General features: G+C 40.4%; 1 protein-coding gene and 1 long non-coding RNA gene across 2 annotated transcripts; both read left to right on the top strand.

Moving 5' to 3' along the window:
* The first annotated feature begins 5,873 nt into the window (after positions 1-5,873).
* On the top strand, positions 5,874-8,057 carry LOC311351077 (uncharacterized protein). The gene is made up of 5 exons (XM_084471157.1): positions 5,874-5,954; positions 6,458-6,645; positions 7,182-7,335; positions 7,474-7,593; positions 7,783-8,057. Exons 1-5 carry the CDS (start codon positions 5,951-5,953, stop codon positions 7,830-7,832), a joined length of 516 nt encoding a protein of 171 aa, XP_084327283.1. The 5' UTR covers positions 5,874-5,950; the 3' UTR covers positions 7,833-8,057.
* A 5,022-nt stretch (positions 8,058-13,079) lies between these two features.
* Positions 13,080-14,557, top strand: LOC311351372. Its single transcript, XR_014636731.1, has 5 exons — positions 13,080-13,092; positions 13,343-13,357; positions 13,458-13,532; positions 13,701-13,725; positions 14,003-14,557. It is a non-coding gene; the product is annotated as an uncharacterized lncRNA (long non-coding RNA).
* Positions 14,558-14,924: the final 367 nt, after the last annotated feature.

Raw genomic sequence — 14,924 nt, 5'->3', positions numbered from 1 at the left:
GTGTGTGTGTGCGTGTGTCAAAATAGGCCTTTTCGTGTAAGTATGAATTGCAAACACGGGAAATAGCAGTCTATAGCAGTCAGAGTGGACAGATGTCCTGTCTACAGGAAAGATGTCCTGTGTGAGAAGGCTCCCTGCAACACCTGGACATGGGAACTGATGAGGGTGTAGTTCCTTTGTACTACCACCAGGTGTAGCTGTGGACTGTTGGGCTGGCAACACTGCTGCAGGTCATGCTGACTGAAGCAATAGAGCTCGTAAGTCCTGCCCCTTCCGCTAAACACCCATGGGACCTCTAGGCTAGGAAAATTAGAATGGGAGTCACGGCCGTGTCCCAATTCAGGGGTTGCATCCTTCGAAGGACGCATTTGAAGACCGCATACGTCACAGCGGCGCGTCAAGTGCTGTCCCATTTCGAAGGGTCCTTCGAATGCGGCCGAGATATGCAGCCTTCGTTTCCCGGATTTGAAGGACGCATCGGATGCATCCTTCACGGCCCAACGTATCCCAACATTCATTGCGCGTTGGATATTTTTTTCAGAAATGGCGCGGAGAGAGCGGAAGCAGCAGCTGCAGCGAATACATATTTAATGACAAAACTATGTAAAAACATTTTTTTATATAAAAGTAAGGTTGGGACCATTTTAAATATGTAACTTTATTGTCAAAGTTCAATTACATTAACGCTAGACATATAACGTTAAACTAATTAACGTTAAGCCAACGTCCTCTCTTCCTCTTCACCCGCCGGCTCCGGCGGTGAATCTTCTCCCACTCCTCCAATAAAAGATAAAACATAACCAATAAAATGATCATTTCTGGCTCCATATATCTCCTCCACTGTCCGGTTTGAACCGCAGCTGTCAGGGTTGCTAGGAGACAGGAGCGGCGCGTGGTCACGCAAGGTAAAGGACGTTAACGGCTGGTTGCGCAATCCGGAAATGCTCCGTAGGCTAGACCGTCCCATTCCACAACGCTCGTTCGGCCTTCGATGCAGCCTTCGCGGTCTACGAAGGCTGCATCCTTCGAAGGACGCATCCTTCGAAGGATGCAACCCCTGAATTGGGACACGGCCAATGTAAAGTAACGTGACGTCACCTCATAACACATTCCCGCCACTTCTTAACTCACAGTGCCGATGCTGCGTCTTCTGCCATGATATACGGAGCCATCCATAGGAATGATCAGATCAAGATGCCTGTGTGTTTAGTACCCGAAACTCCGAGTGAAAACTCCGACCCAACTGAGTGTTCAAAGCACTTTCCTCCGAGCTTAAGGTCCGAACCACTAAAAAACCTGAGACTCGTTTTGAAGGCGTCATGTGTGCGAGTGGTGACGTATATCATACGTGTAGAGAGCAGCGAAGAGTTGTAGTCCACCAAGCGCTCTCACACGAAAACTAACCGTATCAAACTTCTACCCGCTATATTGTAGCATTCTTTGCACAAAAAAAATAATTATATATTCACAGACAATATTCATGGCACAATTCGGGACCAGAAAATAATTTTCATCTGGTCGTTCAAATGCATTATGAGAAATTGATCATAAAGGTCCCATGTAGCTACCGGAAACAGAAGCATGCTACTTACGAGCTCTAATTGCTGGGAAGTACGAAACCGCCCCGAAATGCAACTCCATCCATTCCTCCAAACCGCAGAGAAGAGGACACTTAAAGGCCTGTTTATTGTTTCCTGCATCTACTTTCTAAACCTCGAGTTCTGAGCAGGCGACCAGATGCCCATCCCTCAGCCAAGTTATGTCAGCTCGTTTGTGGGCTGAATACGTTTTCAAATATATTTAGAATAGTGTGGAAATGGCCACACAGAATACCACACCTCATATATCACACTGCCAGCAAAACTCCTATCACAGAAGAACACGTAAATAGCTTTTTATCTCGAAGGGTATTGTGACAAAAAAAGATAGTTAAAATAACAAACAAGTGAAAAATGTCAATGTCAATGTCAGCACGAGAGTCTTTTACTTTTCTCAGAAGATTGTGCTTTAGTTCGAACCGGGTTTGGCAAGATCAAAGATAGGTATTTTTTAAACATCGTAATCATTTACTGAAAAAATAAATTACCGCCCAGCCTCAGCCAGACAACGCAAACGTGAATTTCATGATGGTCTGACGAGGATAGAAAATCCATGGATGGGTTCAGGCCTGCTATCAAAAGGACCACAACACGAATTGTATATTGGCCAGTAGTGGCCGCTAGAAACTGAAAATTAAATGCAGAGAAGAATTAGATCAGAGGTACTGGCCACCACCCCATGATTATGAACATAGACAAAACTTATTTTCAAAATTCTTTACGTTATTTTTTGGATGTTTGCTTATAATACTAATATGTGAATTATGGCACCCTTTGCAATCCTAACCATCCCTAGAAGGTGGGATCCCCCACTCTGCGGTCCTTCATCTGATTTCTTCGTTGACCTAAGGTACAATTGATACTAATGGGATATACTTTATTAAAAAGGGAGTTTTTTCTGGCACTTTGTGGGGCTAGGAATAGGGGGCTGTTATAGATACATGACATGTAAAGCCTTTGAGACTGTAACTGTGATTAAGGGCACTTAGAGATGCAATGGATTATAATGAGATATACTTTATTCATACCATGGGGAATAGATGTTCTCTGCCTTTAACCCATCATATGCCAGGAGCTATAGAACCCCTGGGTCCCACAGGGGGGATCGAACTCCAGATGAAGTGCCCATGCCTTGTTTGGTGGTGTTGGAGGAAACCGGAGCACCCAGGGGAAACCCACGTGAACACAAGGAGATTAAACAAACTGGGCATAGACAGGAGGTAGAACTATCACAGCCTTTTAGACTGCTTTGTACACAAGGTTACTCAGCTCTTTAAAGACTGGCCTACCATAACAGCCCTGTAGACTGCTCTGTGTGTAAGATCACCTAGGTCTTTAAAGACTGGGTGGCCTACCATCACAGCCCTGTAGACTGCTCTGTAAGGTAGGGGTGTAACGATACGCGTATTCAAACCGAAATATTTCTGTACGGGTCTAACAGTTCGATGCACGTTTCATTTCGGTACGTACCGAAAATGTATTATTATTTTTTTTTTTTTAATTAAGTTTTTATTGATTATCACACACTCTGTTAGTGTCTTGTCTTGTCCTGATGTTTTGTGTTGAGGACCACAATGGAAATAAGTCCTTGACTTTATTGTGTTTTTATCCTCAATTGCATTTGATGTCTTTTCATTTTTGTAAGGCATTTGTTTGATACAATTTAATAAATCAAATCAAAATCAAATTGTTTAATAAAATAATAAAAACTGCTGTACCAAAAAACATACCGAACCGTGACTTAAAAACCGAGGTACGTACCGAACCGTGACTTTAGTGTATCGTTACACCCCTACTGTAAGGTAACTCAGGTCTTTAAAGACTGGGTAGCCTACCATAACAGCCCTGTAGACTGCTCGCAAGGTTTGTAATGTAAACAAATATCTGAATCGATTTTATTAATTGACAGGTTAACAATTCCTACTAAAGCAAGAGATCATTGTAACACTTGACAGCAGATATAATTAATAGGATTTGAGATGATACTTAATTGCAACAATGCTGCGTTAAAAGTGAACAACTTATGCAAGGAAATAGGGAGTTGAGCAAACAGTGATGATGTAGTGAAACAAAGGCAGTGTTTAGTGAAGCAAGCATTTAAAATAAAACAATAACAAGCACATTATACTGCTGGCAGGATAACACAGCATCTCACCTCGATTTCTAAGTGGACCACTTTGAAAGTCAAACATCTTCGTCTCCATAGTCAAATGTCGCTGTCTACACAGTCAAATCTCCATGACATTGGCAGAGGGTGGGGTAGGAGAGGGACCTCAAGAAAGGTGGAGTACAGGATGGAGCCATCGGTGAACATGGAGTCAATATGCTATTAATGGCTGCTTGAGCCGTCAGGGCATTCCCTGTGAGCAAATATCCATTTTTTTGTCAAAGATCCTTCTTGCAAATTCAGTGTTTCCTCCCCTTCCTCCTACAATGAGGTGGGCCGACAAACACACAGGACAGCAACCGATGAGTCCGTAATACAGGCTGTTTCAAGAAACTGCTCTTTGGCTACCTGACTGCAAATGAGTGGAGTCATCTAAGAGGTTATTTTTGACAACTATGGTTTATCTCGAAGTCTTCCTCAGCGTTATCTTCCTGATCACCGCTATTCCCCTGTATTAGGGACGTTTACGACAGACTCGTTGGGGGACTCCCTTGTTTTGAGGTGAGTGTTGTTGATGAGTGTTGAGTCCTGTTTTGAGTTTGTTTGTGGACTACTGGCCACAGAAGCAGTTTCGGCCTCTTACAGTTACAACTGGTAAAGAATATACTTGTTCTAGAAACCAGTCGTTTCATGGGACTTACAAACTTACGAGAATGTAGAGGGCTTTATAGGCATAAATAAAACAATATAACTATCATTGTCATTGTCATTAATAACAAATGTCATTGTCATTAATAACAAATGTAGAAGCAGCAAGAAATAATCTCGGAAGACGAAAGTGTCTATGAGTGCCTCTCAAAACCTTTAAGTTAAGATTTGCTTAAGAGATTTTCTGTTTCCAACAGCTCTTACTATTTGTTATGAACAGCAGAATGGGGCGAATGTGTGTGGAAGGGACGAAGAATGAAAGGAGGATGGGAGATGGGAGCAGCAGAGTGCTGATGAGCGGGGTGGTGCTGTTGGTGGTGCTCCCCATCATGCCCTCTTCAGGTATAACCTACATACACACACATAGCACGCACACAAATACATACATGAACAAACACACACACACACACACACACACATAGAACAACCCCTCTCACATACACACACACACACACAAATACAAATACACATACACACAAACACACACATAAATACCTGTATAAACACACACACACACACACACAAATTCTGTATTTTTCTAAATAAAGACACATTTTGTATACGTCGCTGGAGTTGTAAAATGGGGTTATATGTTTCAAAATATAAAAAATAAGCCGTCTGTAGTATAAGCCACATCTTATTACGCATCTTTGCCCACAACCCAACTACTTACATGCACCGCCAAAGGGTGGCTTGAAACCGTAACCAAGTGGTCTGAATAGTAGAATATTCCTTTGGGCAGCGAACATGCAGCGTTGCCGGTCGACTGATGGTTGAGTAAGCCTCTGTGAGTAATCTGAGATAATGGCGATTCAAGATTAAGTAGAAGCCTGAACTTTTTCGACAGATTTAGAAAAGCAGGTATATTTTATTTTTTGCAAGCAACTCATTTAGACGCAGAGGCTTTGAATTATTGGATTGAGAGCACATTGTGGAAAACGGTCCTGATTGATTTTCAGTCAATTATGAAGTTGACGAGGTCATCCCTTACTCGCAAACCTCTGATGTAAATAAGCATATGGGCTTCACATGGTGACGCAGAAGCAACTTGTTTTCACTCAAATGCAAATCACTGGAAAATGGACCTACAGTATAAGCCACAGCGACAGTTTAAAGGTGGGATACACACACACACACACACAGACACACACACAGACACACACAAACACGCACGCACACACACACACACACACACACACACAAACATACATATATACACACATACACACACACACACACACACACACATGCACACTCATAAACACACACACACACAATCTATATTACTATGTTAGAAATTCCCACGTAATGCTATAGCTCTTACATATTTACCAGGTCCGCCTGTAAACATTCAACCAGAAACGCCCTCCATTTACACACTGCTGTGAGGCAACAGGGGGAGCAGTTAGAGTTTGTGTCTGACACATTAGCCATTTTGCCAGACGGGTCATGTGACCATCCGAGGATTAAGGTCTAGTTCTCATGCAAAGAACTAAAGTATCTTGTCGTGCCAAGGAAATCCTGGCCGTACATCGCCATGCGTATGTGGACCAATTTCCATTCTACATTTCACACGCCATTACCTCGTATGATGAGGGAGGTTTAGGTGGGTTATTCAGGATACATTGGCTCTTAGTTCTCTAGCAGGTCAGTTGTGTGACATTGGTAAGTACAGACAGTGAGAATGTGTTCATAAAAAGCAATACAAGATCCACCAGGTTAAAAAAAAACTTCAGTGTCATGTTCTGTGTTTAAGGTAGTTAAAGTTAAGTTGTAGGCACTAGTTGTCTTAGAAACAAGCAAGGGTCATATTTAGGACCACGCTAGGACCATGTTAGGTTATTATACTGTTTATAACATTGTTACAAACAATATGTTTGTGTTACTATCATCAGCCAGACAATATTCACTATTGAATATTCTCTGTGCGAATGAAGACACTGGCTTTGATCACTGGAGAACACAGACGATTTTTCCACTTATTTTCACTCTTCTTTTTTTCCTTTCCCTCCTCCTCTTGCTTTCCCTCCTGATTCATTCATAGGTGCCACGCCTAAGCCCGCAGGCATTAGCCGGCCCCCGTTGAATGTTTCCGTCGCAACTGGCAAACGTGCAGAGTTCAGCTGTGGCATGGCCAAGTCCCTCAGGGAAACCCTCACTTTCACTCTGTATGCTCCCAAGGACAACCTCAGCATGACCTGTGTTGGAGGTCAGAGTAATGGGAACGCAAAGGTGAGCATCATGTAGTAACGGGTGTTTGGCTCCCACACGAAAAGGTACCGGGTTCGATCCCAGAAGTCTGTAGCTCATTAGTAGGCATCAGCGAGGTAGGTACCCATTTTCTCATGACTCTCATGACTGATCTATTTAAAGAAAGATTGATTCTCTGTCACCTTGGATAAACCTGTGCAAAATGACTAAAGTACGGTAGAGGCAATGACTGTCAGGTTTCTGCATAACAAACAACACATTGAGACTATTGAAATTAAACAAGAGTAATTATTATTCATATTTTGGTTGACAATGAACTATCATTTATGCTTATGATATGATTACCCTGTTTTTGTTTGTGGGTGTCCAGCAAGTAACAACAACAACAGGCTCAATTGCTCATAAATTGTTCATAAGCGTGCATCAGAGTATGCTCTGGTTCGATTTGACATCCTTCATCATTTCTTCCATTCATTTGCATACATTTGCCGTTCTTGCTTGTGGTTGTCTCCTTATAGCCCTTTGTGAAACCCTGACGTTCTTCTCTCTGCCAACAGGTCCCCCCCGGCCGCTATCGTGGTGAATGTAAAGAAGAGCAAAACAACTTGCTGGCCGTGTGGTCCATCGGTGACGCCAAATTATCAGACAACGACATTTATGTCAGATGTCTGCTCCGTAACCAAAGCTCTGCTGCATTCTTAAGCGTCTACGGTGACTGTCCAGACTTCTTATGACCCCTGCTGTCTGTCAGATAGGAGATGCAATGAGGCACAGGAAATGAAGGATTTAGTTCCTCAAATTCCATGTTTGTACCATTATAAACCCTCTCCTTCCTTTTTGAACCATTAGAATCCAATAGCTTCGCTATCATCATTGGCTGCACTATTGGAGGATTTATCACCACTCTGCTGGTCTTTGGCGTGCTTTTCCGCGTTATTCGGGGATCTGAGAAACTACAGCAATGCTTCAGTAAGTGGGCCGACACTACTAAGTGTATTTTCACTCACATCAATTGAAAAGCAAAGATATGCTCCAGAATTGTTGTTGTGTATTACTGTTGTGTATTGTTATTGTGTATTGTTGTGTTGTGTATAAAATGTTGTGTATTATTAGGTACTGTTAATCAATGTAATGCCTTTGACCATTTTGTGACTGCAGGAGGACCAGTGGAAGTGGAGGAGGACATCACCATGGCCACCATGGAGTGAGAGAGGAGTGAGAAGGGGAGCTGAAACAAAGCTTTTATTTGCATGCACTTACACATACAAATGCACTGCAGAATGATGAATAACTACCTTAAGTTGTACGTAGAAATGTATAAATGAAATCTTTGTGTGGGATTTTAATTGAACTATTAACACAATGTTTGCCATGAAATGTTGCCAGCCTAACACTACTTTAGCAAACTGTCAGATCTTCACTACCAAAATGAAATCAAACACCGTACAAAATACCACCAGGATACATTCCTGTAATATGAGAGGAATTTATTGTCATTTATTTATATTATATTTATATTGTACTTAGCCAAACAAATGAATAATAATACTTATTACCCAATAAATATAATTATTTTTTCTAGTTCAAAATGTTTGAACTTCATTACTTGATTACATGATGCAACTTGAATTCAATTAATGACCAAAAAAACTTTTTTAATATAAAAGCAATATTTATTTTATTGTATTTTTTGTATTTTTTGCACTCAACACAATCCATAAGCTCATTTGGGGGCTTTATTCTTTTATTTTCTTAAAATATTCAAACAAAGAAATGGGAAACGCTAAAAATAACTACTCGGCACAGACATATTACAAAAATGTGTCATTCCAATGATTTCTTTGGGAAAACGGTTGGGGTGGATTGGGGTGGCAACAAAGTCCATCTGATTGTGAAATGTGTGCTTGACCTCCCATAGAGGGCCGGCTGGGTTGTCCAACCCCGTCCACAGGACATTTTTGTGTTTTGATGCCAGCTTTGTTAATGTTCTATAATTATTCAAATGAGAGTTTTCAAGATAGTTAAGAAACAATATCAATATGGATAACACTTAAAGTAGCTGTGTGAAAGTGCAAAGAGAGTGCACAGAGTGAGAGAAATATTCCTTGTCAAACTGAATATCAATCTTGTAACCACAAAGAAAACACTGTGTATGCAAATGTATATTTTGGTGCTAGTGTAGCCAAGCTCAATCAAATTCAAATTGAGTGGTAATTTGAAGAAGTACTGTGCATATTTTTAACCTAATAGAATCAGACTATTCTCTGAAAACACTGACTAGTCCAGCAATTGTTTTGGACTGTGGTGTTTTTTTCAAAGAGTCCCCCAGGGAGAGACTCTGTTATGACACCTGTTAGATCAGCATGAATATCCAGCAGGATATGCAACACACACATACACTCGCAGTGGTTTGGACACACACACACACATACACACGCATGCACACGTGCACACACACACACACACACACACACACACACACACACACACACACACACAACTACCTTTTTACGTAGTTGTTCTTAATATTCTGATATGAAACAAAGTAAGTAAACACCTGGGGACGATTTTATTTTTTACCAGATCCTTTTTGCACATGTTTTTCACACACACACACACACACACACACACACACACACACACACACACACACACACAAACAAACGCACAGCATCGGTGGGTCAGATTGGACTTCCTGGTTCCTAAGTGCAGAAAGCAGGGCGGTATGGAGCATGATGTTGACTCAGCTGTTGAGGCCTGAGTGCACCGTCACGCAACCTCTGGCTGCAGTTCACAGACCCAGCGCACTTCTTCTCTTGTCTTCTCTACACATGAAGCATACTTGAGAAAAAAGTGTGTGTGTGTGTGTGTGTGTGTGTGTGTGTGTATGTGTGTGTGTGTGTGTGTGTGTGTGTGTGTGTGTGTGTGTGTGTGTGTGTGTGTGTGTCTGAAAGCTAATCCTATCTACATTGTAAGCTAAGTGTACCCAAGGTGACCTTCTTCAATCACTATTCATCTTGCCATTCTTTAGAGACCTTATAGTCAATGTATTCCAACTGAGGGTCGACGAGAAATATTTATCAAGTGAAAACAATGGCGGCCAATATAAACCAGTTTACCAACCGCAGTGTTGTGAAATAGTTTGAGTCAAACAGAAAACTGCAGAAAAAGTTTTTCTACTCAAAACTAGAACATTTCTCAAGAACAAAACGCGCCCATCAACACAGGAAATTTTATTTAATAGTGTTACTTTGAACTTAAATGTATTAAGTTGTTAAACTGGGAAAATTATCTGAAACCACAAGTCCAGAGGGGTCATTTTCGAGTGGTTGTGATGTGGGTTTTGACAATGTCAATGTTTGACAATACCACTCGCACAAAACCCATTGTGTCAGTGTTATCTAAAACCTTTACCGCTGTTTGTTCCTCTTGCTGGGGTTAACTTACCCTTTAATGAATGTCAAACCTATATCATATGGCAGGATTGGTGTGAGATATTTATATTCAAGAAAGAAAGCAAATATTCTGTTGGAGAGAATGTAAACGAGTACTTAAAATGTGTATCTGAAATTTTACGTTTAGCATAGCTAACCACCTATGCTATACTTCACGACATTTTAAACTGTTCATATCAACAGTCATCTTGATTTACTAAATGAGATGAATGTCCTCAGAAAAATACATTTTATTTTATAGACGTGTAGCGAAATAGAACACAAATCACTTAAACCATGCAGTGGTCACGGACAACTGTATCTTGTTGTCGTTTGTCTGTTGTACCTGTCTGTAGGACCCTTTGATTTGTCTTAACCATGACTATGATATACAGCAAAATGAACTATATATATATATAGATCTCCATTCCTAAAATAACTGGACAGAGACACAGACTGTAATAAAAAAGGTAGTTGCAGTTATCAGCAGTGGCAGATTATAAAAACTCAAAGCTCTAACTGAGACAATGTCCGTCAAATTGTGTCTTTAACCATGCACACACACACACACACACACACACATGCATAATGTCTGTGTGTATTCCACAAACAATACTTTACTGTTTGTGGAATAACATGGCCTATGGCTCGACAGACACACACATGGATACACATCTTGTAAAAACACACACACACACACACACACACACACACACACACACACACACACACACACACACAAACACACACAACATGATGCTTCAGCCCCTACATCATGACAAGCCACACACACACACTCACACACACACATACACGCTTGCACACACACACACACACACACACACACACACATACACACACACACACACACACACACACACATTCAGAGTTGTTTAAAGCATAAACAAAGAGGAGGAGTAGGACGTGTGTACAGGTATAAGGGAAAAAGAAGAGTTATAATAAGTCACTTTTCCTTTGACCTTTCTCTCTCTTGCGTTGATAGGAACACACTCAGGTGAGTACAATTAGGAGGAGATTAGGGACTCTTATTGAATAGAAGAAACTCATAGACCGTCGTGTTTATTGGTGTGTTAGTGTCAGGCCTTTGTCAGTGAATGGAACCAGGTTGAAATGTTAATTGAGTATGCATTTTGTTTAAATGAATCAAGACGATCAAAATACTATGGACAAAGCGACCAATTACACGATCATTTATTTCGATATTTTTTGGGAAATAAGGACTTCTACAGGGGCCTATACAACTGATATGTCAAATTATACTAAGAAATCGCAGGTTTTATGCTGCTCTATGTGAGTGATCCAAAAAACTGGTCTGAAATTATTGTTGGTTGTTCAAGGACATTAGCATCCAAGGACAAAGAAGGGGGGAATTTGACCCAGGCCAAACACCAAATACAGCATTGTTCAGCAGGTGTGCTGAGGACAGTACTATTGAACTGTGTGTGAAATATTTATTTATTTATTTAGCGATTAACTTAATTGAAGAATGTTCATATGAATTTCATTCAGCAAAATATGCATTTAGTAAGCTTTATGATTGTTGACATTTGAGGGAAAATTACAATAGGTATTCCTATGTCACATGTACATCAAAATATTGTCCATTTTACAAAAGATAATATGGCTTTTGAGTATGAAGGTTTGAACAAAAAGTGTGTTTCACCTCTGACCTTCAGAGCAGATACCAACAATGCCCTTCAAATACTCCTGACAAGGTCATTTGTAAAGATAGGCTTTGCAAACATAGTGGTGAATTCCTCTTTTCTATCGATATTTCCAATCATTATCTTGTTTGGTTTTCTATTAAATCCATAAACACTTGACTTCTACCGATTAGTTTAAGTTTTTGGGTTAAAATTTTTTTTTAGTTTTCTTTTGAAAAGGTTATCAGGTGAGGTTGCAGGAACAGAGACTTCTTTGCAATACAAAGTCTAGCCACCGTATGGTCTATTACAAAGTTATGCATGTGTATCTAGATGTCCTCTAACTCACCTTGGATGACCAAGTGGATTTCTAATGTCAGTGAATAATCTAAGATAAATAACACCATAAGAGTCTTACGAAAAACCTTCACGCCTTGGTTCCATGTGAGATTCTCTAAAACACCCAAAATGCACCTCAGCTGACAAGACACTGTGAGAGATGTTCCACTTGGCTGAGGCTTGGCACAGCTTGGTGCTTTAAAACTGGCAGTGGAAACACAAATCAGCCCGGCAGGGCTTGGACAAAAGTGCTAATAGAAAAACGTTAGTGTGCATGGAAGAGGGGGTCTAGAGTAATGCACTAACGGAGAAGCACCCCAGGAGAAGGTACAATGAAAGGAGGGGGGAGAGCAGGGTGAGACAGGGAGAGAAAATAAACGGGGTCAAAGAAAAGGAGAAGAGACCAAAGACATGGAGAGACGTGAGTGTACCATAATATGGAGGTCATTTGTTGGCGGCCGAGGCTTATCAAGGTTCAATGTTTTGTCTGGGATTTTGAGATGGCCTCGTTGACAATAAGTGGGATTCAAAACTATGGGTATTTTTGGATGCCATATACTTGAAGTGATATGATGAGATAATAAACAATCTAGGGTATCCACATTATAAATTCCCCACCTCTTTTCTCCCTGATCGTTCCTTATTCTTTTACTGCTTGTTCCCACTTTTTTGGACTCTTTTTTGGTTCTAACTTTGTCTCTCCTCTTTATAGTGTCTTTGTGCTCAAGATGGGACACCTCACTGTTTTGATGTTCATGGCAGGTAAAGGAGTGTCTACATAGAAATGATTCATTGTGGCTTGAGCCTTGATACATCCCAAAAAATGCAGTACAGCACATCAAAGTACATGATGCCTTGAAAAAAAGCCTTGAAAAAAAGCTAAATAGTTTTTGCATGGAAGAAATACACAGGTTTGAAATGAAGGAAGCGAAACACTGTAGCACGTGTTAAACATAAAAATGTGTCACACAAGCATTCTTTATTTCCACTTCTCACAGCCTTGTTTTCCCTGATCGCGGAAACAGAAGCAAGTGAGTAGGCTCCTCTCCCCTGTGTGTCTGGGCTCACCGTGACCTGAGGATACAGCCTTTTTCTTTTTCTCAATAAGACACAGAATCAATGTGACACTGAACCTCAACCCATTGTATAGTCACTGGTTCAGAAATGTATGGCCATGTCTCTGTCATTGTTCCATAACGGTAGTTTTGTCTCTAACTCTTGTGTCCCTCTCTCTCTTGTGTGTTTTCTCAAACCCCGGCTCCATGCTTCTGTGTTATGAAGATCCGTTCAGTTACAGTAAGTACAACGTCACAGTATTTTAAAAGTGTTCATGTGTGCCATGCTTTGGGGAGAATATCGCCTGACTCTATACTGTCCTTCTCCTCCATGCCCTCAGACTATGAGAGGCTACGGATTGCAGGTCTTATCTTCGCCAGCTTGTTGTTTCTGGGGGGCATCAGTGTTCTTCTGTGTGAGTAGTACAACTATGAGTACATTTTTGTTACATGTGGTTGGTGATATGTCTCTATACAGTCCGCAGTTGATTTCTACGTATTGGTGAATGACATGTTTTCAAAGTTATACTGATAATCAAGGTTTCAAGACTCTCTGTTGAATATTATTATTATTGCTTTAACAGATAACAGATGCACCGGAAGAAACAAGTATGATTTTTTTTTAATTAATTATGACATTTTAAATCATCTGATCTTCAACCTTTGTGGCATATTTGTTAATGGAACATTCAATTTGTTGTATTCTATACACTTCATTTTCGTTTTTCAACTTCCTACTTTTTCTCCCCTCCCCCTAACTCTCTTTCCACCTCATACACTTTTGTCTCCTCCTTTTGCCTCTTTGCAGATGTGACTTTCTCTCTGTCTCTTTTTCAAAGCAATGCAATGCTAAGCAATTATTAACCCAACCCTTGTTTCTCTATAGAAAACCGGAGGAAGATAGCAGTGAAATTTGATAGCAGCTGGGCTCGGCTTGTTGGACACACTGGTTTGAGGTGTGAAATTAAACACACCAAGGTTTTATTGCTGGTATGAGAGAAGGAGGAGGGATAAAATTGTTGTAAAATGTTTAAACAGAACTAGTAAGTGCCTGCAGGGTGGTGTTAGATTTATCTTGCCATATGCCATAGCAGTTAGGGACATGATTGTGTAAACAGGCTAAATAAAGCTTACCTTGTGCCTTTAAGTGCTTAAAAACGGTTTCCCTTTCATCACATGTTCAACATTGGCAAAGATTACAATTGTAATTATGTATTATACTGGTACATTCATCTGTTGCATCACAGGCAACAGTCTATTGATCAATACATATATGGTTATTTCATATGTTGTCAAGCTATATTTAAGATTATTCTTAGTATTATCAACCCATGAAGTAGCCTATGTTAATCTCAAATATAATGCGAGTTCTGCTAAACTAAACCGTTACTATTAATCATAACTTTAATTTGCTCAGAAAACAGAATCCCTGAGTTTAGAGTCTGACTTTGTGTGCATATAAAACCCCAAATAAATGTTACAATTTTAAACCATGCATGAATAGTTGTGTTATTAACAGGATAGTTAGACAATACTGGCAACATAGACAATACGGTCTACCTTGGGGTTTTTATGCCCATTTAATCAAAATGTTGTTCTTATGCTTGTATTTACATGTAGACACATCTGGCCCAGTTCGCATGAATAGCCCATTGAACACTGTTTTGCAAAGCGAAAAGTGCGCCACTTTTAAGAATATAGACCTTGCGTAAACCTCCCGAAACCTCGACCATAAATAGTTGTCGCTTTCGACGAATAAAATATTCTTTTTCCTACATCCTCGTCGCCCCGGATCGCGAGTCTGACCT

The sequence above is a fragment of the Micromesistius poutassou genome (assembly GCF_964030765.1).
Source record: "Micromesistius poutassou genome assembly, chromosome: 8".
Classification (NCBI taxonomy): domain Eukaryota; kingdom Metazoa; phylum Chordata; class Actinopteri; order Gadiformes; family Gadidae; genus Micromesistius; species Micromesistius poutassou.
Note: the sequence above shows the minus strand (reverse complement) of the source record. Positions and strands in the feature narration are given on the sequence as shown.

What these genes read in the sequence shown, in the direction of transcription:
- LOC311351077 (XM_084471157.1), top strand. An exon ending in AGAGTAATGGGAACGCAAAG is followed by an intron (nt 6,646 to 7,181) that starts GTGAGCATCATG and finishes CTCTGCCAACAG; the next exon opens with GTCCCCCCCGGCCGCTATCG. An exon ending in TGCATTCTTAAGCGTCTACG is followed by an intron (nt 7,336 to 7,473) that starts GTGACTGTCCAG and finishes TTGAACCATTAG; the next exon opens with AATCCAATAGCTTCGCTATC.